At 54.5% G+C, this 25,516-nt stretch overlaps 12 protein-coding genes across 12 annotated transcripts; 5 read left to right on the top strand and 7 right to left on the bottom strand.

Moving 5' to 3' along the window:
- Positions 1-1,037: 1,037 nt before the first annotated feature.
- AB675_9112 (Modification methylase HphIA) lies at positions 1,038-3,098 on the top strand (the record flags this gene model as incomplete). The annotated part of the gene is made up of 1 exon (XM_018149621.1): positions 1,038-3,098. The coding sequence occupies one exon, from the start codon at positions 1,038-1,040 to the stop codon at positions 3,096-3,098; it is 2,061 nt and encodes a 686-aa protein (XP_018001523.1).
- A 196-nt stretch (positions 3,099-3,294) lies between these two features.
- Positions 3,295-3,589, bottom strand: AB675_9111 (uncharacterized protein; the record flags this gene model as incomplete). Its single annotated transcript, XM_018149620.1, has 2 exons — positions 3,295-3,359; positions 3,418-3,589. 2 exons carry the CDS (start codon positions 3,587-3,589, stop codon positions 3,295-3,297), a joined length of 237 nt encoding a protein of 78 aa, XP_018001609.1.
- Positions 3,590-4,152: 563 nt separating this feature from the next.
- Positions 4,153-6,068, top strand: AB675_9110 (uncharacterized protein; the record flags this gene model as incomplete). The annotated part of the gene is made up of 2 exons (XM_018149619.1): positions 4,153-5,974; positions 6,037-6,068. The coding sequence occupies 2 exons, from the start codon at positions 4,153-4,155 to the stop codon at positions 6,066-6,068; spliced, it is 1,854 nt and encodes a 617-aa protein (XP_018001335.1).
- A 593-nt stretch (positions 6,069-6,661) lies between these two features.
- Positions 6,662-8,505, bottom strand: AB675_9109 (Mitochondrial inner membrane magnesium transporter mrs2; the record flags this gene model as incomplete). The annotated part of the gene is made up of 2 exons (XM_018149617.1): positions 6,662-7,760; positions 7,793-8,505. The coding sequence occupies 2 exons, from the start codon at positions 8,503-8,505 to the stop codon at positions 6,662-6,664; spliced, it is 1,812 nt and encodes a 603-aa protein (XP_018001458.1).
- A 249-nt stretch (positions 8,506-8,754) lies between these two features.
- On the top strand, positions 8,755-11,666 carry AB675_9108 (DNA repair protein rad16; the record flags this gene model as incomplete). Its single annotated transcript, XM_018149616.1, has 2 exons — positions 8,755-8,802; positions 8,850-11,666. 2 exons carry the CDS (start codon positions 8,755-8,757, stop codon positions 11,664-11,666), a joined length of 2,865 nt encoding a protein of 954 aa, XP_018001641.1.
- A 594-nt stretch (positions 11,667-12,260) lies between these two features.
- Positions 12,261-13,558, bottom strand: AB675_9107 (37S ribosomal protein S10, mitochondrial; the record flags this gene model as incomplete). The annotated part of the gene is made up of 2 exons (XM_018149615.1): positions 12,261-13,244; positions 13,283-13,558. 2 exons carry the CDS (start codon positions 13,556-13,558, stop codon positions 12,261-12,263), a joined length of 1,260 nt encoding a protein of 419 aa, XP_018001713.1.
- A 440-nt stretch (positions 13,559-13,998) lies between these two features.
- AB675_9106 (Aquaporin-1) lies at positions 13,999-15,140 on the bottom strand (the record flags this gene model as incomplete). The annotated part of the gene is made up of 2 exons (XM_018149614.1): positions 13,999-14,756; positions 14,819-15,140. 2 exons carry the CDS (start codon positions 15,138-15,140, stop codon positions 13,999-14,001), a joined length of 1,080 nt encoding a protein of 359 aa, XP_018001653.1.
- A 1,294-nt stretch (positions 15,141-16,434) lies between these two features.
- Positions 16,435-17,835, top strand: AB675_9105 (uncharacterized protein; the record flags this gene model as incomplete). Its single annotated transcript, XM_018149613.1, has 1 exon — positions 16,435-17,835. One exon carries the CDS (start codon positions 16,435-16,437, stop codon positions 17,833-17,835), a length of 1,401 nt encoding a protein of 466 aa, XP_018001588.1.
- A 318-nt stretch (positions 17,836-18,153) lies between these two features.
- Positions 18,154-20,043, bottom strand: AB675_9104 (Intramembrane protease 2; the record flags this gene model as incomplete). The annotated part of the gene is made up of 1 exon (XM_018149612.1): positions 18,154-20,043. The coding sequence occupies one exon, from the start codon at positions 20,041-20,043 to the stop codon at positions 18,154-18,156; it is 1,890 nt and encodes a 629-aa protein (XP_018001726.1).
- A 769-nt stretch (positions 20,044-20,812) lies between these two features.
- On the bottom strand, positions 20,813-22,733 carry AB675_9103 (Serine/threonine-protein kinase bur1; the record flags this gene model as incomplete). The annotated part of the gene is made up of 2 exons (XM_018149611.1): positions 20,813-21,513; positions 21,563-22,733. 2 exons carry the CDS (start codon positions 22,731-22,733, stop codon positions 20,813-20,815), a joined length of 1,872 nt encoding a protein of 623 aa, XP_018001655.1.
- A 676-nt stretch (positions 22,734-23,409) lies between these two features.
- On the top strand, positions 23,410-23,661 carry AB675_9102 (uncharacterized protein; the record flags this gene model as incomplete). Its single annotated transcript, XM_018149610.1, has 2 exons — positions 23,410-23,541; positions 23,596-23,661. 2 exons carry the CDS (start codon positions 23,410-23,412, stop codon positions 23,659-23,661), a joined length of 198 nt encoding a protein of 65 aa, XP_018001744.1.
- Positions 23,662-24,066: 405 nt separating this feature from the next.
- Positions 24,067-25,137, bottom strand: AB675_9101 ((S)-coclaurine N-methyltransferase; the record flags this gene model as incomplete). Its single annotated transcript, XM_018149609.1, has 1 exon — positions 24,067-25,137. The coding sequence occupies one exon, from the start codon at positions 25,135-25,137 to the stop codon at positions 24,067-24,069; it is 1,071 nt and encodes a 356-aa protein (XP_018001522.1).
- Between the last annotated feature and the right edge of the window lie 379 nt (positions 25,138-25,516).

Raw genomic sequence — 25,516 nt, 5'->3', positions numbered from 1 at the left:
GGCGGCGAAGCGCTGATGTACTGTGAGTACTTGTTGCCTCTTTCGAGCCATCTTGTGCAAAGACTGTCAAGTACTTCGTCTTCAACAACTTCTTCAAGTCCAGTTGGCGCGAAGAAAAAAGATTCTGCGCCCCACCTTCGAGTACGCGACCGCGACGGGCAAGCCTCGGCGGGCAAGGGTCACGCCAAGGTTCCGGGGCACGAACAGGCGCGCCATACGAAGTACAGAAACTTGATTGATGACTTTCACAAGAGCCGGAAAGCAGCACAAACCTTCGATTGCACGAGTGCTTACAGTCGGAGCGGCTGAAGTCCAGCTGCCGTTATGAAAAGACAGTCACCTGCTCGGAAATGCAATCATTGACTTCAGAGAACTTGGAGGCAACTGCAGCACGAACTTCAAGGTAGGTAAACATACACTGCAAGTGCGAGTGAATGGTATGCAGGAATCGGGCACAGTCTCCTCACTCTGAGTCGGGCTCGACTCGTGGCTTTCGAAGCGACGACAACGATAGCTGGAAAAAGTGACGGTGGGTCTGGTAATAATGGGTTCCACCGTCACTGCTGTCACGACAGTTTCAGTCATGCGAGCATCTCAAAGCCTCCTGAAGTCAATGGTATAGAGGAGCAATGAATCAAAGAGCTCTATGTGTCTCACACAAACGTCAATGGTGGGCAGCGTCCTCACAACAAGGTAAGTCACCTCACACTTCTGAGCAATCTCTTTTGTTACCCAGAGCTTCGCCCTCACAGAGCAGTGCCCGAATCATAGGGTCATGTAACAGTCAAATGGCTAGGAGCTTCCGTTGGTTTCTGTATAAGATGGAAGTCATTCACTATTGGACTTCAATTCACACATTGCAATTCTTGCCCCACAGTCGAAAACCTGTCCTTTCGCATCGTACCTGGTCGCTGAGAGAACGTCTCGAACCATACCTTTTCTACTACATCATCGGATAGTCGACAACACGACTCGCATCCGGCATCAGTCACTCGACGAGACCCCTTTGTGGCTGTTACCATTGTGAGGCAGCAAACATGGGGCCAAACACCAAGAAAGACAGCTTCAATGATGACGAGAATGCTATACTTCACCGTCCGACACCAATGAAACGAGTGGCGAACGTAGGGCATTACTTCAACAAAGTCGTGCGACGTCCACTGGCGGAGAAACCACTTGCTGGGAAGCGGCTTCGAGACGACGCAGTTGACTTCAGAGCAGTACCAACAACAATCAAGCGTCAGAAGAACGTCGAGGAAGGACGCACCGTCAAAGAGCCCATCGAGGTTGAAGAGGAAGCAGGCATCCCTCCACTTGCGCCACACAGCACGCAAACTGCAGGCGTTCCTGGCTCGGCTCCAGGCGAAGGAGCTATCGAGATAATGGATTTCGAAACAGAAGATTTCATGACCGATGCGCAACTACGCAGTCATCTTCGCAAATTGAGCCTCGAACAAACGAAGAAGGATGCATTGAAGCTGAAAGAACGTACATCCATGGCTCTGTACCAGAGTCACAATCCACCATTCCGCTGTGCGTCCGGCCAGAGCGTTGAACTCGCAGACGGGTCGTTCCTTCGTATCATGGAGGTACTGAGAGACGGCCACGGAAAGGTGTTTCTCACAGGACAGAAGTTCGTTAGACAGAGCTCGGTGGGCTCATGGATGCGCAAAAATCGCAATGAGCTCGTGCTCATACGAAAGATTCCCCTGACAACAGGAGAGTTAGACCCATGGAAGTTCGTGGATGAAGTCACGATCGGCGAAGTTCGACGAAATCGCAAGATCATCCTCACCAATCAATCGTTTCCGAGTATCAGCATACGCGAGGACGCTAAAGCATTCGCTACGGCGCAAGAGGACATCGAGCTTGGCCCGCTCTTCTGTCGTTGGGCTTACACAACATATGTCAACGAGCGCAGACAATCTGTTGAGTATATCCTTGAACGACTTAACCATGATAACGCGGACAACACTGTCCGGCCAACCTCCAACAGTGCCACTGCAAAACCAACACGCGTTCGTCACAGTGAAATCCGCGCCGCATGGCGGAATTGCGACACAAGTATGGGTGGCAGCCATTATGAAGTTCAACACTCGACAAATTTCGATGGCTCGGCACAGTCGTCTCGTGTTCAGACATACACGTTTGGAGATGCATTCTGCGGTGCTGGTGGCACATCAAGAGGTGCCGTTGATGCCGGACTAAAGCCTCTGTGGGGCTTCGATCTCTGCCCGTCAGCGATGCAATCCTACCGCCGCAATTTTGGCCATCACGGTGTCGACTGTCGTGGCGAGTCTGTTCAAGAGTTCATTTCTAATCATCTCCTCAGACTTGTTGAGTTCGATGGCGTGCAGGTTGACATCCTACATATCAGTCCTCCCTGCCAGCCATTCTCACCTGCGCATACGATTCCATCCTTTGAGCGTGACGAAGCAAATCAAGCTGCCTTGCCATCTATTTGGCATCTGGTCGAGCTATTGAAGCCGAGGGTTGTCACTATCGAGGAGACCGAGGGCCTGTACTCCAGACACAAAGAGTGGCTTCATCTAATTATCAATACCTTTGCCTGTCATGGTTATAGCGTACGCTGGAAGCTCCTACATTGCCAGCACTATGGTGTGCCCCAGAACCGAAAGCGTCTCCTCATTATAGCAGCTGGTCCGGGAGAAACTCTGCCTCCGTTCCCAGAGCCTACACACGGTGTCGAAGGTACACGTCTCAAGCCGCTGGCGACCATCAACAGCACCATTGGCAACATCCCAGCTAACGCTGAAGACCACGACGTGGACGTGAAGTTCGCTACGAACGAGCCTAAAGCTCCGTTCGATGGCAATACGCACGCCAGATGTGTCACAACGAATGCTGGTCAATACAACTATCATCCCTCTGGTAAACGTCCCTACACGATTCGAGAACTGGCTCGACTCCAGACCTTCCCGTTGTACCACTCCTTTGCGGGTGCAAAGGGCATTACGGAGAAGAAGCGTCAGGTCGGTAATGCCGTACCACCCATCCTGGCCAAGGTCGTGTTCAAATCGATCGTTAAATCGTTGAAGGATAGCGATGCAAAGGAGGCGAATGAACGACAAGTTTGAGGACTATGCGAAGGACGTGGAATGGCAGCACAGTGTTGGATGGCAAACACAAATTTGAATTTTGCTCGGCATTGCTGCCATCATCCTGGTCGAGTTACCATTCTGGCATAAAGGGTGCTCCCGACATATTTTTGGTTCAGAGTCTGGTCATGTTGGTTTCCGCTCACTTCTTCATGTCTCGAAGTTCTGCCGTTGCTCACTTGTTCAGCTCCTTTGCCTTTGCCTTCAGTTCATCCTTGGTACCCTCGGCGTCTGGGATGCCTGCAGCATTGTGTTAGCTTAGCTGGACTCCCGGTCATGGTGCGCCGCAACTACATACTCTCTGGGATAGCTGGGCCTTTGCTCTTGTGGTCCGAAGCATGAGCCTTGCTAGTGGGACCCTTGTTCTCGTCGTGCAGCGGATGGTCCGAGGCAGTGCTGTCTTTTGACTCGGCGGCGACCTTGTCGGTCAAACCACTGGGAGCAGTCTCTTCTGTGGGGTGAACAGGCATGGCGGGTATCTGTTGGGTGGGTTGAGTTTGGATTCGTCAACTGCTTCGGTCGTTACTGTGGGTGACGCTCGAAGGAATTTTTGGTCTGATAGGTAGTACGGCAGAATCAATGACTGCTGCCTTGTTCCTTCTTATATTGGTTGACTGTAGACCTAGCTGGAATGTGCACACGTGAAGACGTCAATTGCTAGGCAGTGACGGTCGTTCGATGACGTTCGCTGTGGGTGGGATGGTGGGGAACCCTACAGCCATTCACAGGCATACCCGGGGGGACTCCATCAATGCCACGCGAGTGCTACAAGGAACAGGCCGACCATGACCGAAAGTCCTCGAAATTGGCAGGGCAGTGCAGCGAACATCGATATCGCCTACGTTTTATGATAGCCTCATCAGATCGAGGAGACGGCACCGTGGAAGAGTCGTCCCTTGCGACCTTTCAGCCTCACATTTGCCTTCCACGACAGTCGTGCGATCAAGTACTGGAAAGCCTGCCTTCGTCTGGGCACTGGACAGGCTATATCGCCTGTTGATCTGTTGTCGCATGATCTCGTCGGATCACAAACATGCCCTCCATTCTCTCCGACCATGACAAGGAGACGGTCAAGAGAACCATCCCAAAGTCGACCAACAAGATTCAGGCAGTAGCTGTCGCCCGCCTCTACGTTGCTTACCCCGACCGCAACCGATGGACGTACTCAGGCCTTCAGGGCGCGGCCGTCCTCTCAAACGACCTTGTTGGCAATACCTTCTGGATCAAGCTCGTTGACGTCTCGCCAGCGAACCGCGGAGTAATATGGGACCAGGAGATCTACGACAGCTTCACCTACAATCAAGACCGCACCTTCTTCCACTCCTTCGAGCTCGAGAGCCCACCATGTCTGGCCGGACTCTCCTTTGTCGACGAGAAGGAAGCAAAGACCTTCATGAAGAAGATGAACGATCGCGAGAAGAATGCTACCAAGAACACCCAGAAACAGCCCTTCAGCATGAACGCTGGCGGCGGAGCTATGGGAATGCAGAACGGAGGCAGCCACGGTACTCGCAGTCGCGTTGGTAACTTCTTGCGCGGGAACCGACACTCGTCGAATCCTGCGCCGCCGCAAGCTGTTCCCGCTCCGCAGATGAACCAAGTACAGCGACCACTGAGTAGCAGCGGCATCAATTTGGCCGATCCGACCTGGCGGCCAATCTTGAACGAGCTGGTACAGATGGGTATCACTGAGGACCAGATTGAGAATAACGCCGACTTTATCAAGTCCTATATAATGCAAAAGCAGGCTGAGGAGATGGCTAGTGGTATTGCGTCGGCCATGCCACATCAAAGTTCTGGGAGAGCCCCACCTCCGCCGCCACCTGGTCCGCCCATGTCTAGGACCGATACAGACTCGAGCAGTAAGAGAGGTCCGGCTCCTGCTCCACCGGCCTCCAGACGACCGCTTGCGGACCGCGGTCCTTCGCCCGAGCAGGAAGACACACCTCCGCGCACTCCCTCACCTGCCGGACCGCCGAAGCCGAAGTTCAGGGCACCCCCACCGCTTGCAGATGCCGGCAAATTTGCTGTTGCTCCTGCCCAGCCCGCAGCCAGAGAGGGAGGTCGATCGCGAGCAACTTCCAACGCAAATCCGGGTCCACCGCCACCTCCTCGAGCGGCAGCCGCGTCAGCAGAAGAGCGATCACCTGGCTTCAGCGTACCACCACCTTTCACAGGTGAAAGAACTGCAGCTCCGCTTCCACCACGGCGAGGTGGCGTCCCTCCACCTCCACCACCCAGTCGTCAACCCATCAGCCAGCAACCTCCCAAGCTTCCACCAAAAGTCCCAGAACGCGATGTCTCTGCCCCAGTACCTCCACCACCTCCATCACGGAATTCGCAGGCGCCACCTCCTCTACCGCCAAGCAACACGCGACACGTTCCCCCTCCTCCAACGCCCAATAATGCGTATATCCCTCCACCTCCACCCCCGCCTCCGCCAATCTCATCGTCTGGATATGCTGCTCCTCCTCCACCACCACCAATGCCAGACATGGGCGGCCCACCTCCTCCTCCTCCGCCGATGCCATCTTCGTCCGGGCCTCCTCCACCACCTCCACCTCCAGGCGGCGCAGCTCCCCCACCCTTACCTTCTGGAGGGGGTGGCGGTCGCGACGACCTCCTCGCCGCAATTCGCGGCGGTGGTGGCGCAAAAGGTGGCGGCCTGCGGAAAGTCAAGGACAGTGAGAAAAAAGATCGTTCTGCGGCAGCGGTTCCGGGTGCGGAGCCGGCGAATCCGTCGACGGGGGTGGATGCGGCGAGTCCGGGTGGTGCGGGAGGTGATGGGGGAGGAGGACTAGCGGGTGCGTTGGCGGCGGCGTTGAGCCAGCGGAAGAAGAAGGTCAGCGGTAGTGGTGAGTTTTGCCCAATCTACGTAGAATACTTGTGGAGTCTTGTGCTAACGAACTGTGTACAGATGATGAGAAGGACGATGACGATGATTGGTAAGGGAAGCGCTGCGGGATGTAGCTGTGTTGAAAGTATGGCGCTGGCCAGGATTTGACCTGGTACGCCATATGCGTTGAAGCTCTGATAGTGTGAAGCTTGGGAATGATAGAGAGGGAAGCTCTAATGCACAGCAGCTGCTGACCGCTTTCGACCATACAGAGTGTTTCGCAGACATCGAAAGCCTGTCCTAGATCCCCAATGACTGCCCTGCCCACGAAGTCGCTCTGTCGCGGGAGATTGAATCAGGGTCAGCGCACACAATCCGATCTCTGCGTGCTTGCTCGTATACGATACTCGGAATCAGGCAGGTCGATGGCGATGCTGCCCCATGATCTCCGCGGAAAGCGATGAAGGGGCTAGCTAGCTTTCTTTAAGGAAGATGTTGGTTATACAATATCAACATCGAGAGGACAAGTGCTTGAGCCATGCCTGCCATGTATCTAACTTACTCCGCGCTATACGTCCCTAGTGTACACAAAGAAGAAAAATGCAAATCGCTAAGAACGCTCGAACGAACACCAAATCCACTCCCATGCAACAAATGCTGCAATCCGTACTCGTACGAGGTCAAGAGTTGAGATCGTCACAACGCATTACTTCCTCCGTCCAGCCGTCCGCGCAGCCACCTTCGCTGCATGAGCGCCAGTAGCCTGATGGCGCTCGCTCTTGATGGATGGAGCGACTCCAGAAGCAGTGCTCACATCACCACCATTCTCCATACCCGCTTCCGGCAGCCGATGCATCCCCAACCCATCCATGCCAGGCCAAAGCACCCTCTCCTGCTGATGTCGACCATGTCGCGCCATCGCAGCCGCCTCCATCGCCTCGCTGCGCCAGTTCCCTCGGTTGTGCTGGGGCTGGTGGCCAGCGCGATCGGCGATAAAGCCACCATGACGACCTCCATTGGCGTTGTGGGACCAAGGGCCTTCACCCCACATTCTCACTTTTTGTACTTTCCGCAGGCGTCTCATACCTTCGACGCAGACGATGGCGCTCAGGCCGAAGCAGACGGCGCTGACGGCGCCGAAGCCCCAGTCTGTTTCCTCGATGAAGTTGTTGAGGTTCATCCCGTATAGACCTGCGACGAGGGTGCCGCCGGCGAGGCCTAATGTGCCGACGGAAAATTTGATCTCGAGGAGCATAAGCTGGTTGCGGTTGGCGTCGAGGATGGCTTTGACGACTTCTTCTGTGTTGCGGATGTTGGAGATCAGGTTACCGGAGATCTCGACGATTTCGTCGCAGATCTTGTGGTAGGATTCGAGGAGCATTTCGACTTCTTGGTGGTCTTCTTCGGGTTCGTGTGTGGCCGCGTTTGTGGAGGACGAAGTCGAGGTAGCTGTTGAAGTCGAGGCAGAAGCGGCCGTTGTGGTGTTCACGGAGGTCTGCTGCGCGAGCTCCCGTTTTTTGGTGAGGTACATGGCCGCGAGGTCGTCGTCGGCGTTTAGCAGATCTTCAATCGCGTCCCTCACAAGGCGGGCCTTCTGCTCGAATGTGCCCAGCTTTTTCGAGTGGATGAGCAGGTGCCGCAACTTTTCTCGGTCGATATCTTCTTCGAGCTCGCGTAGGATGTGCGTCACTGGGTCGCGGACAAGCGCAAATTCGGCTTCGAGGCCGGAGGTGACAGAGATGAGGACTGCTTCTAATGCGCGGAATTCGTAGGGCAGATAGGAGGAATTTGGCGAGCGCGGGTCGCTTTTTGCCGTAGCTTGCCTTCAAGATCGTACATGAAGAGAGATTGTGTGTAGGAGTCGGTGCTGCCGTAGGCGTCGAAGACGAGAACGCGGTCGGATTGAATCAGGACTCGGAGGTGCAGGAGATTGATCAGGATGGAAGATTGACGGACGAGGATGTGCGGGAGGACTGAAGAGTCAATCTTCCGTAGATCGCGCGACTGTAGGCCATATTTCGCTATTAGGTCTGTCTTCTTGAACTCGCCGGCGACGAGGGTGACGCTGCCATTGGCGTCAAATTCGGTGCAGCGCAATTTGAGGTCGGCGCCAGAAGGATTTCGGGAGAGGGCGCGCGAGAGATTGAAGAGCTGCGCAGAGGTATCCTCGTAGGACTGGTTATCGAAAGGCAGTCCGTTTTGATCTGTCGAGGACTTGGATTTGATGGCGTGCTGACGGGCACGGAATAGACGTCGTAGCCATCCTGAGTTCTGTGCCGAACTGGAGATGTTGCGAGAATTCGAGGGCTGTGGAGGAGTCTTCGGCGGTGGCAGGGCTTTGCATGCGTCGCGGTGTCGGTGCCATAGCTCGTCAATAGTGTTGGTCGTGTTCCTGCTCCTCTGCGACGTAGTTGAGGTGTACTGTCGTCGTGATCGTGGGCAATGAGATATGGAGTGACAAGGAGCAGTCGCTATAGGAGAGAAGGCTCTATCGGATTGGCAGCGCAAGTATCGCAACACGTCCTTCGAGGGCACAAAGGATGGCCGCATATCTTGCCGAAAGGCGTGCTGCTCAACAATATCGAGATGTCGCTGCAGTGACGAGATGGGAGACTAACATTCAAGTTGATCGCCGAGTCGCAAGAAAATTAGACGCATCCCAGTAATGACCTCATTGGGTAGAGAAGAGGCTCCGCTAATCAGGCAAACGCCTACGATCTTCAATTGAACAAGGCAGACTCATCCAGTCCATGATCTTACGCGTCTTGCAGGGGCTACAACCTCGTCGAAGATGCAAAGATGGCGGCAACCAACGGGCAGCCGCCCATCAAGTTGGCTCTTCCTCTCGTAAGCGCTCTGAGATCGGCAGGCAAACGGTACTGACCCATCTCTAGCCCTTCCAGCAAGACATATACACCCTCTTGCGTGGTGAGGACGCCCTGGTCGTCCTGGCCCGGGGCCTCGGTCTTCTCAAGATCGTGACAAATCTTCTACACTCCTACGATGCTGCTGGCAACTCGCTCGTCATCGTGGTCGGGGCGGAGGACCAGGAGAACCACTCTATCGGAGAAGCGCTGGCTGAAGCCACTGTCATGAGCCAGTCATCTCATGCCAGAGGCTTGAAGGTGATCAATACCGACAAAGCAAGCGTCTCAACTCGAGAAAAACTGTACTCGGAAGGCGGTATTATATCTGTCACGACTCGGATCCTGATAGTCGATCTTCTTTCGAAACTGCTCGATCCAGAAACGGTGACGGGTATGGTCTTCCTACATGCGGAAAAAGTATCGACGACCTCCATGGAAGCATTTGTCGCCCGAATTTTCCGACAGCACAACAAGATCGGCTTCGTCAAAGCAGTTTCGGACGCACCAGAACCATTGCAGTCGGGCTATTCGCCACTAGGCACAACTCTCCGGAATCTTTTCCTCAGGAAACCCGCCCTCTATCCCCGTTTCCATGCTAGAGTGGCTCAGAGTCTCGAGGGCAAGAAAAAGGCGGACGTGGTAGAGCTCGAGATTCCGATGACAGACGCAATGTTCAGAATACAGCAGGCTGTACTCGAATGCGTCGAGTTGTGTATATCGGAACTTCGAAAGGCGAACTCTGGAGTGGACCTGGACGACTGGAGTGTCGAGTCTGCCTTACACCAGAACTTCGACTCCAAGATTCGGCGACAGCTTGATCCTGTGTGGCACAGGGTCAGCTTCCGCACTCGGCAAATTGCCCGAGACCTGACGACATTACGAGAAATCTTGAATTACTTACTAAGCTACGATTGTATATCGTTATTGAAGCATCTGGACACCGTCCGAGCAACGCTTTCTCCCCCTCCTGGGTCTACCAAGCAGAACTACTCGCCTTGGCTTCTGACCGAGACAGCAGAGACCATCTTCACCGTGGCAAAGAATCGAGTCTACAGTGGTGATCGATCAGAGGCAACAGCAGACGAGATCTCGACGTCATTGAGGCCAGTCCTCGAAGAGCAGCCCAAATGGGCGCTTCTGGCCGAAATTCTTAGCGAGATTGAGACAGAAGCATATTTCAATCCCAGCGGAAACAATCCGGTGCAGACTGTGCTCGTTATGTGCAACGACCAGCGTACTTGCCGCCAGATCAAAGAACACCTCCAGACTATGCATATCAAGCCCGAGGCTGACGATGCCACGAACGGCCGAGCGCCCCACGAGGTAGAACAAGACCAAAGCAGAGGCTCCGCCGAATGGATGATGCGTCGCAAGCTCCGAGACTACCTGCACTGGCGGAAGAACTTCAACAAAGTCCAATCCGCACTATTTGACGAGAACCAGAAATCCCTCGCAGACATCAAGAACGCCAGCGCCGCGTCCCGACTGAATGCCAAAGGCGCGCCAAGCAACAAACGAAGGAGAACACGTGGGGGCGGCGTAATGGGTACCAATGGCAGTCGACCAGGAACCGACCGAGAAGCACAAGTCGCGCTCCTCCTCGATTCTCTCCGTCCCGACGAAGCCGAGAAGCGCTCTACCACCGACGATCCCCTAATCGACGATCTGACGACCGCCACCGAAGCCCAATTCACCCTCTACGAGCCCTCCGACCAGATCGTCGTACATCCCTACTCCGGCGACGGCGACGACTTCCTCCTTGAAGAAGTCCGCCCGACTCACATCATTATGTACTCGCCCGCCGCAGACTTTATTCGGCGCGTCGAGATCTACAAATCCTCACACTCATCCCGGACCAGCCTCCGCACTTACTTCTTCTACTACGAGAAATCCGTCGAAGAACAGACCTACCTCACCCGCATTCGTCGCGAAAAGGAAGCATTTACGCGTTTGATCACGGAACGCGCCTCCTTGGCCCTCACTATCCAAGACTCCCACTCCACCTCAGGAGCAACCGACGGCGACGCATTCCTCCGCACAATCAACACGCGGATCGCGGGCGGCGGCAAGCTCGCCGCTACCGCCGCCCCGCCCTGCATTGTCGTCGACATGCGCGAGTTCCGCTCCTCCCTCCCGTCCTTGTTGCACGGCGCCAGCAACATCGTCTTGCCTTGCCAGCTCACCGTGGCGGACTATGTCTTGAGCCCCACCATCTGCGTGGAACGCAAGTCCGTGACCGATTTGATCCAGTCTTTCAAGAACGGGAGGTTGTTGAATCAGGCGGAGGCGATGCTGCAACATTATCAACATCCGTTTCTGCTGATTGAGTTTGAACATAACAAGTCGTTCACCCTTGACCCCTTTGCCGATCTGACCTCGCTCCAAACACTCAAGACACCCGACGCGGACTCGAGGGATTTGCAGTCGAAACTCGTCCTGTTGACTATCTCGTTTCCGCGGCTTAAGATCATATGGTCCTCGAGTCCGTTTCAGACGGCGGAGATCTTTGCGGAGCTGAAGAAGGGGCAGCCGGAGCCGGATCCGTTGCGGGCGGTGCAGATCGGATTGAGTGAGGAGGGCTTGGAAGGACTAGACGAAGAAGAACGCACGTTTAATATGGCGCCGCAGGACTTGTTGAAGACGGTGCCGGGAATTAACAATAAGAATGCGACGAGACTAACGTTGGAGACGAAGAATGTGATGGAGGTGGCAAATATGACGGAGCGGCAGTTGGAGCCGTTGGTTGGGAAGACGGTCGGGAGGCAGGTTGTTAGGTTTTTTGGAAGGCAGGTTTGGGGCGATGAGGAGGGGGATGGGGGAGAGGGGGACGGAGACGATGGATGAAGATCGTTCTCCGACCACGCGGGCGAGTTCGCGTCTACTGCAAGCAATCCTATTCTAAGTCTTGGCCATCAGCGAGTTTGGCATGAGACAACAAGTCGATAAGCAATGACGGTTGTAGCTGAGCGTCATGCAACATGAGGTTCCAGAGGCACATTCTTCTGAGCGGAACAGATGATTACTGACTCCGACTCATGCAACGTACAGCGACTGCCTTTGGAGGCTCCTAATGGAGTCAGTGAAGTGTCCATCTCGGTTTGCGGCGGATTCTGTCATTGTTGAAGAGATATAAATCGTTGTCTTGGCCTCGACTGTATGTCCTTCTCGACCACAGGCCAAGTCGAAGCCACTGCACGTTGTCATGCCTTGGTAGTATTTTCTGCTGCCTGGCGGGACGAACAACTCTGTAGTGCGATCGATCCTGCCTGTGAGACCGCATTGAAGAAGAGAGGGTTCATCCAGTCAGGAGTACCACTTGCCATGCAATGGGAACAATGTCAGTGCGAGAGCCTTCGATCGACCGTGCATCCCACGGCACAAGATCAACAATGATTGCGTCCACAACTTGTCGTTAATGTACACTAATGTTCACATTCATCACCGTCCAGCCTGCGCCATCCTCTCCTTATAGCCCACCCTCAACGGACTCTTCTCATCCACATCCACCACTCCCAAGAACTTCTCCCTATAATTGCCACTCTGGTACCGATCGCCCACATCCATCATCGGCGTACCAATCGTGTTCTTCATCTTGTCCCCGTACTTCAGCAATGTTTCCACTGAACTCAACTTGCTCATCTCCTCATTCCAGCCAAACTGCTCTAGTTGTTTGTTGAGTGGTTCAGCGATGGACTTCTCGTATGTGGCGTCCATCTCCTTCGCGACGTCAACGGACTCGAACGACCAGACGTTGGCTTTCATGCCCACGCCGTAGAACTGCCATTTGCGCACAAACGCAAGCCAGGTCTCGACGGCGGACTTGTCTGCGTCGAGGACGGTGATGAGGCGTTTGTATGTGATTCGTTCAAAGTTTTCTTGAGACTTTTTGTGAATGAAGTTGCTGCGGATCATGGTCCAGCGCTCGGTGCGACGGGGGAGGGGAACGGGGCCACGGGCAGGCATTTTGAGGTAGAAGGCGGCGCGCATACAGAAGTCGGCGAAGAACTCGAGGTTGCGGACGGAGTAGCTGCGGAGTTGGAGGGAGCCGACCGGGATGCCGTACGTCGGCTGGTGGCGCATTGGGGCCAGGTGCGTGGCGAGGACGTTGGGCGGGAAGAGGTGTTTCGGTTTCTTCTCTTCGGGAGATGATTGCTCTGACGGAGATGATTGCTCCGGAGGTGATGAACGCTCCGAAGGCGATAATTGCTCTGAAGGTGCTGATTGCTCTGAAGGTGTCGAAGTCGATGTCTTCTCCCTCTTCTCCCTCTTCATCTTCTTCTTCTTGTTCTTGGAAAGCGATGGCTCTGTCGACGGAGAAGCCGATGTCACAGGCGCTGTGGTTGTGTGAGGCGTCGGGTCTCTTGGAGGCGGTGGCGCTGCTGCCTCAACGGGCTGTGTGCCAGCTGCCATGGCTTCGGTGTCCTTCGAGTCGGCGTCCAGCCGGGCATTGCGGACTCTACTGCCGCAGCCTCTGCATCGCCGCCAGGTATAGCAGCGGCTGGCGCATCAGAGAGATCTTCTGGAGCTTGTTCACCTTCGAATGGCTCAGCCTTGGGTAGGGGGAACTCTTCGGTGATGTGTGATAGTCTGTCGTCGTCCTTGCGCAAGCATCTGTCGTGACTGAATGGTCGTAGATGTACGGGTGGCCGTGGTCGTAATCGCGAGCTTGCTGTTGCTCTTATCCCCACAGGCCTGCATGCCTCGATGGCCAGCCGAATGGCGTACGGCACCGACATGATGCTGGTGATCAGTGGCCTCACAAAAGCTCGCAAATGTAGCCTTGCTCACACGGATCGAGCAAAGTCATCGGCATATTGGAGAATGAATTTCGGAATGCGCTATTCCAGGGCTCCGCCGTAGAGTCTGGTCATCCGGCTTGATTTATGCCGTACGGAACACCAGGTGCAACACACGTGCACTTCGATTTCAGGGTCGACTCAGTTCGTGTCAACCTACCTACCTCACCTACCTCATGTCCCATCCAGACCATGCTGCCTTCTGAAGTCTATCATGATCAACCGTGGCAGTTGCGACCTACGTAAGGGGGTCAATGCTGACTCTAGGTGCTTACTTGATCAAACCGATGTGGCAATCGCAAACATGTGAATATATTTCTCGAAGGGCAAGCGCGGATGACCTTGAGTTGCCATCGTCTCCCAATTCTTGCATGTCGCCTTCACACAACTCCCGGCTTTTCGTTACCGTGCGGCATATACGGCTCTTGAACAGCTCTACCCTCGGCAAAAGTCTCTGGCGGTACCAGGAAGTAGATCAGACCATGAAATGCACTCGCAGTGATGGGCCCTACCCAGTGAACCCAATGCCAGCCAGGAAAGCGACTTCCGACATATGCTCCAAAGCATCGGGCCGGATTCAACGACGCTCCGCCGTATCCTTCCAAGGCAAATGAGAAGGTCAGAGCACAGACACCCACCACTCCTCCCACCAATGCAGGTGCCAGAGCAGGCCCGTACACATTTCTTTGCCGAGGGTCGAAGCCGACGCCAAATGCAAGAAATAGTGCAAGCAAGCACGCCATGATCTCGACGGTCAGAGCACCTCCAACTGTGGCCGGCCCCTCGAACATGAAGCACCCGCCAACCTTGAAATTCCTGCTATCTCGGCCGGCTCGTATTAGCAAACCGGCCAAGGCAGCTCCAGCCGTCTGCATGCCTACGTAGATCACCATGCGTGGGAACGTTGTGAGTCTTGCAAAGAAAGCTCCGAATGTGATCAGAGGATTGAAATGTGCACCGGAAACGCTGCCGAAACCATAGACCAGGAGAGCAATCAGGAACGCCGCTTGCACGGACCCAGCTAATGCTGCTTTGAAGGTAGCAGTGTCGATGATTCCACCGACCGGATCTGGAGGTGGAGGAGGTAAGTTTGGTGACATCGCAAACCAGACGGAAGCGAAAGTGGAAAGAAGTGTTCCTGAAGGGCACTGTAAGTATATCTCATATGTGTATGCCGATGACCGGCAGGAAAGGTCTCACCCCAGAATTCGATCACACCAGCTTTCCAAAGAATAGGTTCTGCAAATCCTCGCATATCGAACGCTTGTTGGAAGGTCATGTTTGGCGAAGCATCTGGCACTCTATCCAACAACGAAGAGTTGTCGGGATCGGAAGGGTCGAGAACGAAGGCACCGCTACCGCCCAGCCGACCCGCGAAGGGCGTTGTTGTGTTGCCCTCATCGCGAAGCCAGTTCACGAATCCGACTGTTCGACCAAGTACGCGGCTTGACCCTCTTCGTGGAAGCTCTGCAGCGCCGGCTCTGCCAGTGGCAGCAGCGTGCATAGATCTTCGTTCGGCCATAATGCGTATGATGGTGCTTACAATACGTTGCTGCGGTTCTTGCAAATCGCTCGAGTCGTCAACTTGCCTCGAAGCCGCAGACGAAATCACCGGGCAAAAATAGATTCAAGAGCTCCAACAGCGCCTGAGTGCAGCAAGCATTTATAAGGGCACTCGCACGCTTTGGATCCGAGCATCAATGCTTCATGCATCGCTTGCCAAGCATACCAAGCGGACAGTCAGCAGAGAGTCGAGGATGACCACGATGACGCTTCACCCGATTAGGTAAACACTCAAATGCTTTGGGTAAGCTCATGATGGTTCTATGTACTTCTGCAAGCCCATGCAGTTCCGGATCGGTCTCAACGCAGCGCTTTCTGGCTCTCCCATTTTCTCACGGGTCCACGCCGTGCAATAACGCATATCATATCCAGAGTGAAGGATAACTACGACGCTCTGCCACTTTTGCTTGGTAAAAACCCAGTACATGTTGCTGCAGTCCTGGAAGTATCTCAATTCATGAGAGTTTTCCGCCATGGAATGTCCGAAGTCAACATTGTGGTCGGCGGTACCGACTTCACGTCGACGAGGGGTTTGCCGATGTCACCACCCGAGATGATTTCCCTTGTCACTATATCTGGCTGTGACCGTAAGGTACTCTGTTGCTGTCAAGTGCCTTACGATGTATCGCACAAGCCCATTGTCCGATCGATTGTCACCAGCAAGGCTTCTGCCGTCACGGCCTGAGGTCGATTCACAAAGGGCTATGGCTGCCTTTGTTGGCTCGACTGCCTATATGGCGAAGACTTCCATTCTCGCACAAGCTCCCTTCCCTTCGTGGAAACCGCCAACTCTCGTCTAACAACTTCCGGCAATCATGGATACCCAATCTAGGTTGCCCAATCGCCTCATTCCGAGGGGCTGTCGGTTGATCACGAAGGGAGCTTCACCGCCTTTCTTACCAACAGGAGTCAAGAACGATCACTGTCCAATCTGCCGAGAAGCTCTCCAAGACGCGGAGCACATCATTCTACATATTAATTGTGGTAATGCGTGTTGCTTAGAGGATCTGCTTGAGTGGTCTGGAAGCTATCAGAAGCCATCCTGTCCTTTCTGCAGGGGCGAACTTGGCGTCTTGCGGCCTCACAAGTTTGATCCTAAACACGAGAGACTCTATTTTGCCAATGGAGGACTGGACGAAGTGAGACGGGTGGTCGGCCGATCGTTCGACACAGCGCTGCTCGGGCATCGTGTTGTCGACGATCGACTCCCCCTTGAAGATCTCAACATCACCCGCTTCAATGCCCACGCAGCCATGATTGGCGATCTGAACGAGCGATATCTGCCGGACTTCGAAATGGCCCTTCTAGCCCTTGACGACCACCCTGAATCTTCCTCGAAAGACGAAGGCATCCACATACGCACTCTCGAAAGAGCCCTCACGGTCCGGGATAATTGGCGCACAAGAGCGATCCAGACTGTGACTGAGTATATCTTCCCAGAATTCTCTCCTCATACACGGTTTTTGGTCCCAAATCTGCCTAAAATCAAGGTGGTCGACAGTCTTCATACGCTCCGCCGGCAAACTGCGAGGGCGCGCGAAGACCTTATTGCGGACTATGCAATCGATCATCCCCCTGGAAAGTGGTTGCGGAGGGTCTTTACCACAGAAGAAATGACTCTCATCCTGCGCGATCAAGCAAATGATACTGGGTCAGGAATGCAGAGAGCGATGGATGCCATTCGTTCAAGCACCACTGACTCTACCAGAGGCGACACCGGGCTAGGATTCGAATTTTTCTGGGCGCTATGGATCACCAATCACCCTTTCGACGATACGCTCATCGCCGTGCCGCGTTGGAGGAGATTTGAACTGCTGCAGCATAAGAACGAGCGACAGGAAGCCGTACTGTCCAGCACTTTTGTGACCATCCATGGTGAGCCGATCTATTCTGGTGCAGTTTCAGTGTCAGAGTTCAGAAAGGCTTGTCATACCTCGGATCCCCAGCTCTACGATTATGCACGCAATTTCGATGAGCGCTTGAGGTGGCCGTTTCCAGGAACTCACGCTCGAAATTCTCTGGATCGACCAGACAACGCACTTAGACTCCGTGTGACTGAGCCGTCTGCTCCGGAAACTGAGATTTTACCTCAGTTGAATCAGGCTACTGGCACCGGCCACACTCCCGCGCCTCGGAATGAGATTCAGGCTGGACGTCCAGTCAACGGTTACGCTCCAACTGTCATCGTACGTGCTACAAACACCCCACAGACGCAACTAAATACCGACGCAGGCAACTGGAGTTACATCGCTGTCGAAATACAACCTGGAAGGGCAGCTAATTCAGCAGAGCAAGTCCTGAGCTCAGAACGGGGCCAGGCGCGCTCATATCCCTCAGCCAATGGAGTCCAAGGCCGACAACATCGTCCAAGGAGAGTGCCACGCGCAGCTAGACCAGCGATGCTTGCCGACCTGCAAGAAGAAGTCGACATTGTGGCGATTCAGGAAGGGCGTAGGCGCGAGCTCGTTAATATGATGAGTCCAGAAGAGCTCATGCGCGAACGGGCTCGGATGCAGGAAGAGCGGCGACCACGCTTGCCAAATCCGAATGTTCGTCCTCTTTTCGAAGCGTTGCGATTCGAATCAGATGAGGATGAGGATGAAGAAGAAGAGGAGGACGTGGCCAACGAGGACTGGCGTCTGCAGATTGACTAAGCAAGAGAGCGAGATTAGAACGGTGCTGGGCACTAGGGTTGGAGTGTCGTTGGTTCTCCTACACTTGAACAACGATGGACGCGTGCTTCCGGCGTTTTCGTCACGGGAAAGGAGAAGTATTACAGAACCCAAGGCTCCCACTCTGCTGTACATAGATGTCGGCGTTCGGTTATGGGTAATGGATAATAGATAATGGAAATGGAAATGGAAAAGGACATGGTGACTGTGCAGATGCTCTTCGTGATTTTATTCTCCTCGAATATCTATGCTAAATGTGGAGACCAGCAGTATCTCACGCTCGTCCAAGACACGTCTGCTTCAAGGGCCAGTAGTAGCTTGCTCCTTCATCGACACAGGTAACTTTACAGCCACATACACGAGGTGCTGATCCGCGATGGCTTGTAATTCTGGTGTAAGTGCGACTTCGGATGAGGCCTTCTCCTTCTTCCCTCCCGTTGACTTCTCTTTGTCCTTCTTCTCGTCGTTGACCTGTTCGGCTGGAGTAGACTTGTCGTCGGTCTTCTTCTCGTTGTCCTCTGACACTGCGTCGGTGGTCTCGGGCGCCTGGATCTCTGCCTTTTTGTCGGTCGTATCTGGGGTCTTCTCATCGTCGGCCTTCTTCTCGTCTTGTTCGACGGGCTGCGGCAGATAGGTATCAGCGTCATTGTCCACCAGCGGATTGGGGATAAGATTCAGGTCAGGCTTGACTTTTTTGCCAGGTCCTTTGGCAGGGCACGATCCAGTCTGGGTAGACTTATTATCACTAACCGAATAATCCCACAACAATCTCATCTCCCCCTTCACCCAAGCCGTGCCCCATAGTCCGCCCAACACGCCTGGTACAAGGTAGATAAGTGCTGGCTGACCATGCTTGAACACCTCCAGGATGATCATACAGACCGTCAACCCAATCGAATACCCCACGATCGTAGCGTAGAAATACGGCTTCGGAAACGATTTCGCTTTCAACCCCTCCGGCCTCGCGGCTTTGGTCGTCCAGAATCGCTCGCCCCACCCACCAGTGACGGGCTTGTACTCTGCCTTGGTCGCTTTCTCCCCCTCTTTCTCCGCCGGCTTTTGTTGCTTGTAATAATGCACATACAAATCAAACTGCAGCGCAAAAGCCATCAACATCCCCGGCAACCCCACATCCCCCAGCCCCAACTGCGCCATGCTCCCATCACCTTTCGGTATCGCCAACATATTCGGAGAATCCTTCAGATGCTTCGCTACCCCGATCATGAGGGGAGTGTAGAAGACCATGATGAGATCGTAGACCAAGAAGGCGAGGAGCAGGAGTGAGGTGTCCTTTGCTGTGGCGGGGGCGGTTTGCTGGACGGTGATGATGAGGAAGTAGGCGAAGCCGAATGCGACGAGGTTTGTTAGCTGCCATGGGGATGGGAGGAAGGCTTGGTACAGGGCGATGGCTAGGGATGTTGCCAGGGCGATGGTGTCCAGGAGTGTGGCTTTGAACTGAGCTGTGCCGAGCCATCGGGCGTGGAGGGTGATTGTTGCTTTTGTGAGAGCTGCGCTTCGGAGGCGGTTTATGGTGGAGCGGAGGGGTGCTGGTAGGGGAATGTGGCGAATGCGGCCGGGGAGGGGTGAGGTGATGTGTTTCTGACGGTCGGGGCTTTGTGGGGTCGAGAGGATGTACTGCTTTAAAGTAGAGTCGAATGTGGCTGTGTCTGAGCCGATGGAGTAGGTTGACGGGAATATGAATGAAGCAACATTCCGGAACATGTCGCCAAGCAGTGCAGCGGTCGCCATGATGGATGTCAGCGCGAAGTAGCCCTTTAACGTCTTCTTTATGCCGTTCTCCATGTATTTCAGTGCATAGTACAATGATCCCAGCACGATAGCTGCGACTATTGGCAGAACGATCGCGTCTGATGCCGAACGGAGATCATCGGGGTTGACGTCTTGTTCGTCGTCATCCTCTTCGTCCTGATCGTCTTTCGAAGTACCCTTGTCAGGTCGCTTTCTTCGTGCGGCTGATGTCGGGCGTGTGAGAGCAGCATGTGAGGCGATGTAAATCGGGAAGAGGGCTGTGATGAGCATCAAAGTTAGCTGAGTCGCCCAGGATGTGACATTGTTGATCTGGATGCTGTCGAGTGACCATGTTGACGGAGTGAAATTGGCGCTCAGAGTGTCATTGATCAATACGTCGGTGGCGAGAGCGATCGAGGCGTTCCCGGTTCTGGTCGCCATGACTCTTGAATGCCGAAAAGCGTTTTCTAGGTTGTACGCACTGTCTCTTCTTGAGAGAGGAGTTGTGTAGCTGTACCAGCTAGAGGATTTCTAGATCCCGGGAATGTTGGTGACGACTCCTTAGTGGTTCTGGAAACTAAAAGTAATGAGAAAAGCCTGGCCGTGTTGGTCCTGCTCAGAATCCTCCAGCCCTGCAGTCTAATAGTGTCGATGTTAATGTTGGTTGCCAGCAGAATCTGGTTTTTGTATGTCTAGCACTGTGCTGCCTGGCGGTGTATCGAACGATGACGACTCGCGGAAAAGTGGCTCAAAGGATTTCGAATGAAATAGAATGGTACCACCCGCTCAATGCAACAATGCAATGCTTTACAAAAACAAGGAGTGCAACATGAAAGGCAATCATCCAAGGCAACGTGGCAACAAGACAAGGCAGACAGGGCAATTTGGCCCTTGTTGCCCTACGGAGTATTGCACTTGGTGAATGCCCTTTCCTCTCCTGACACTATGCAACAGCTTTATGAAAACAGTGGCCTGGTGTAGCCTCCAAAAAGCGGCTCTTGCCTTGAGCATGGCTGAGCGAAATCATGAGTCAGAATTTGTTAAGCAACAGGAGCCTTCCTGGTGGAGGTCTCTCATTTCGAGATATTTAAAATGCTAAAAATGCAACGTGCCCACGAAACCGCAACAAGGCCCTTCCCGGCGCTCTTATTTGATCTGCTAACGTCGATAGTCCTGCCTGCGATCATAATCGTAATCTCTATCCCTGTCCCTAGGCGGGCCCCGATCCCAATCCCGCCGCATAGGCGGCGGCGGACTGCGGCTGCGTCGCGGTCTCTGTCCCGTGCATCGTAGGGCAGCCCGTCTGATGGAGGACCATCTCGTCCCCTCGATGGCGGCAAGTCGTCGCGGTGTATTGGGGGACCTCTGTCATCGTATCTGAGATCGCCTGACCCTCTTCTTCGAGGAGGTGGCTCTCGGTCGTCGTAGCGCAGCGGTGGGTCGTCGTAGTCGCGTGGTGGATGCCGCGGAGGAGGTCCGTTGTACCGAGGTGGGCCATCATCGTACCGGACTGGGTCGTCGTAGTCTCGAGACCCTCTCCGCGCAGGTGGGTATGGGTTTGGGTCTCGGTCATATGGCCGTCGTTTGGGATCGGCATTAGAGTAATCTGGGACGAAAGTATCGACTGCTGGAGGACCACGGCGGTCCGGCGGAGGTCCTCGAGGACGTGGGCCGCACGATCGTCATCTCTGTAGGGCGGTGGGCCTTGACGGTACGGCTCTCGGTATGGCTCGACGGCGACCTGGGGTCGGGCGTGGCGGGAGGCCGTCTGCTGGCGGCGGTGGTGGTCGCCGGCTATAGTCTTGCTGATACGGTCTGGGAGGATCACGAGGCGGCCCGTCTCGAGGATCTCGCGGACCATGGCGGTAGTCGGCTGGGGGGTATGGGCCACGATCTCGACGATCCGGACCTCTGTTGTCTCGTCGAGGACCGTAGCCATTGCCATGGTTCGGTCTTCCACCTCTTTGATCCGGAGGAAGCGGTCTGCCATTGATGCCCCATTCGCCGTGAGGGCCAACGCCGACTGATCCACCTGCTGGAGCGGGTGGAGGCTTGTTCTTCTGATCTCGAAATTTCCTGCGGTCGAGCTCGTGTGAATCTTCGAAGGTTGGAAGGTCGCCGGGCTTGGCTGGTAGGGGATCTGTGTGGAAGTAAGGATGTTCGAGGGCGTCGATTGCGTTAATCCGCTTTCTCCAGTCGAGTCGTAAGAGTTCTTCTAGGAGTGATATTGCTTGAGGTCGGCATTCACGGAACTCGTGTCGCAGCGTTGCCTGCCTTGGCTTGAAGTCGAGATTACCGTCCACACCAGGTAACTCGCGCCAGCCGGGCATGGATTCGTCGGTCGGACCACCAACGAGGCCAAATATGAGATGCGCTTGGTTCAGATCGCTGCTGCCAGCGAGGATTGGTTTGCCTTTGAACATTTCGCCAAAGACACACCCGACACCCCACATATCGATGGCGGTAGTGTACTTTCGTAGCTGAAGCAGCAATTCTGGTGGCCTGTACCACCTCGTCACCACCAAACATGTATACTCTCGTGTCGCCTCGCCGCCGCCTTGTCCAGCCTTGGGCGGCTCATCGTCGTAAGGTCTTGCTAGACCGAAATCGGCAATCTGCAAGATGCCCTTGTTGTTGATGAGTAGATTAGCCGCCTTCATATCTCGATGTAAGATCCGATTTTCGTGCAGATATGCGCATCCTTCTAAGAGCTGCTTCATGTAGCACTTGATCTGTGGCTCGGTGAAGTGCACATTCGGATTCTCCAGCAGGCCAGACAGATCGTGGTCCATGTACGGCGTGACCATGAACATGCTTGTTTTCTTCGCGGGGTTCTTGGGCCGCTCAACGGCCATCTCGACCAACGTCAGAATATTGATGTGCTTGAGCTGCTTTAGCAGTTTGATCTCGCGCAAAGCCGTGATCGGAAAGCCATCTTTTTCATTATGCATTAATATCTTCTTCAGCGCCACGATCTGACCGGTCTTCTTCGACTTGGCTTTCGAGACCTCGCCGAAGGTGCCCTCGCCCAATTTGCCTATGTAGTCGTACTGTTGGATACGTGAACAGCCGTTAAAGCGCGGCCGGCCGTCTTCGAAGGTTTCGAGCGGCCGGCCTGTTGAGGTCGCCATGTTTGGGATAGTCTCGGATGAGATATGCGCTCAGCGTTCGTGACCGGATATGAGACCTCAGAGAATGCGTGGTGATCGGTCGCTCTGATCTGTTGACAAGCACCGGCAGACGCGCACGGTGTAGTGATCCATGAAGGGTGAGCGGAACTGTCGCCTAGATCAATGTCTTAGCGAAGCGCTCCAGTACTGTTCTCGTTGCGCAAGCCGGGAAGTGCTTTGTATGACAAGTGACTGCTGTTAGAGGCAGTATGGTCTGTGTAGTCAGTCGTGTGCGGTTACGTAGTCGCGATGGACGTCACATTGAATTATGGCAGGTATGGAGGCTGATTTTTGTATTCAGATGAGGCGCATATGAGCGCGATGGAGGCCGTTCAGTGAAGTTCTGGACTTTTGCGATGAATGCGCCTGGGGACGATGGGAGCGGGCATGACCCAACCGCCAAGGATACTCACGATCGGTGACGAATCGGAGATCTATATTCGACCCCACTACTGCCCTGATCGACCTTACCTCACTTCGACGCCGATGCAATTGTTGAACAATCCGATCACGACCCTGCACTGCATACCGAAGCTTCAATCAGTGACGTGCAGCTGCTCTCGGATGTCGACCCGTGCCTGAACATCACTCAACCTCACCTCCTACCGCCCGACGAGACAAGTTCCGAGCTTTGAATATGGCAGGAGCGGCCCACGGGAAGCCGATTTGGAGGGATACAACTGGGAAGCACCCCGTCACGCACATTGCGGCTGCCAGGCCATTCTACAGATTTGCGGCTACGGGGCTGGGCGCGGCGATGTGGTTCTTTGTATGTCTAGGAGCTGCGGAGGGTTCGAGGCGACGTGCTGACTCGGTGCTATAGCTGTTCTACCGAATGAAGAAGGACGGACCTGCGTTATTGGGCTGGAAACATCCTTGGGATCACTGAGCTGAATACTCAGAAGGAAGGAATTTGAAGCACCACATGAGCCGGCGTGCTCCTAGTCAAAAAGAAATCAGACTACAGATCATTTGCAGGTGAATCATCGTCAGATCCACCTCTGACACCCCGGCCCGGAAGGTAGCTGTTGTTAGTGGCAGTCTGCGCAGACCTCGTCGTGGACAACGGGTAGCAGTGGTTGCGGTCAGGACAGCGCTACATATATCAACAAGCAGACTCGGTACCATATTTGAGCAGAGGAATGCCTCTCTGTTGTGCAAACCATTTTCTCCGAACCATGCTTAGCTGTGGCAGATGAAGGCGATTACCTGGCGAACAGTTCTCATGTTCATTCTCAGCAGTCTCTATGGCGCCAGCATACGTACATGGGCTCGCATGGCTCAACTCGTCTGCCTATGGCTTCTCGAACAAGTAATGCCCAACCCCCCAGACATCTCCCCCTTCCCACGCGAACAACTCCGCACAAGCCAAATAAAACACCTGCCACCTATACCACCACACCTTCCCCAACTCCTCCCCATATGTCTCCGTCAACCCCTCCCTCACCGCCTTCTCATTCCCCAACATCGTCACCAACCAATCCTCGCACGTCTTCGCATAGTGCTTCCCATTCACCCACCACACCTGCTTGATATTCAAATCCTTCTGGAAGTACAGCAACAAATCTGCTGAGGGCATAGTCCCACCCGTGAAGAAATGCGTCGTCATCCACCCATCCTCAAAGTCGTAGGGCGTGGAGTGGTGGGCGAAGATGTGCACGAACAGCTTGCCCTTTGGTTTCAACGCGCGCGCGACTTTGGCTAGGAGGAGTTCGTAGTTCTTCATGTGCTCGAAGAGTTCGATGCTGAGTACACGGTCGTATTTCTGGGGGGAAAACTCGTGGTCGACTACATCGCCCGTGATGACTTCGACGTTCTTCAGACCTTTCCGGGCCGCTTCGCTCACGATCCATTCGCGTTGCGTACGGGAGTTGCTGAAGCCGGTTACCTTGCTATTGGGGAAGCGCTCGGCGAGGTAGAGGGTTAGACTGCCCCATCCGCATCCTAGGTCGAGGATGGTCATGCCGTCGTGCAGGTCTGCTTTGGCTACGTAGCTGTCTAGCATGGCAATCTCGGCTTGCGCGAGGCTTTCTTTGCCGGTTGGGTAGAGGCAGCAGGAGTACTTCATCCGAGGGCCGAGCATCCCGCGGAGGACGGAGGTGCCGACTTCATAGTGCTGCTCGTTGGCTGAGGCGGTGTGGATAGCGATGGGCCGGGTACGTAGAGCGTCAATGTAGGTCTGTTTGCGGGTGTAGGCGCCTGAGAGGGATGTGCTGGCTATGGCGGCGATGCGTTGGGAGAGTTGTTGGCGGATTCCGCGGCGGAGCAGGAAGTGGGGGAGGTAGCCGGAGTCGAGGAGACTGTCGGTCCATGAGGGGGCGGATGCTGGTGGTGGTGACTCTGTGGCCGTTGATGACGAAGCCATAGCGGGCACGGCTTACTGTTGTTATATGGGCGGTGCCTTTGTGAGAGTGAGAAAGGCTCTTCAAAGGCCTTGGCAGATATGGAAGTATATTCGAACGCGTTACTTTTCCGTTGAACACAAATCAGGATTGGTGGTAGCAGACGTTCTACACACGGACTCAAAGGTCTCCAACTGCTTGCGATAAGTATGGTAAAAGAGGCAAGGCCGTGTCGCAGCTGCAAGCAATGCTCTTTCCCGTCGCTTCTTAGGAAGTCATGACGTCGCCCATACGACCTGAGACACAGCATGTGCTCTGGCCGGCAGACGACGGAGTAGGCAACAATGAATACATTGTAATTCGTGGTGATTGCCACGTAGCATGTATACGTCCAACAGTCAC

The sequence above is a fragment of the Cyphellophora attinorum genome (genome assembly GCF_001299255.1).
Source record: "Cyphellophora attinorum strain CBS 131958 chromosome Unknown Contig9, whole genome shotgun sequence".
Lineage (NCBI taxonomy): Eukaryota > Fungi > Ascomycota > Eurotiomycetes > Chaetothyriales > Cyphellophoraceae > Cyphellophora > Cyphellophora attinorum.
This window is presented reverse-complemented; position numbering and strand designations above follow the sequence as displayed.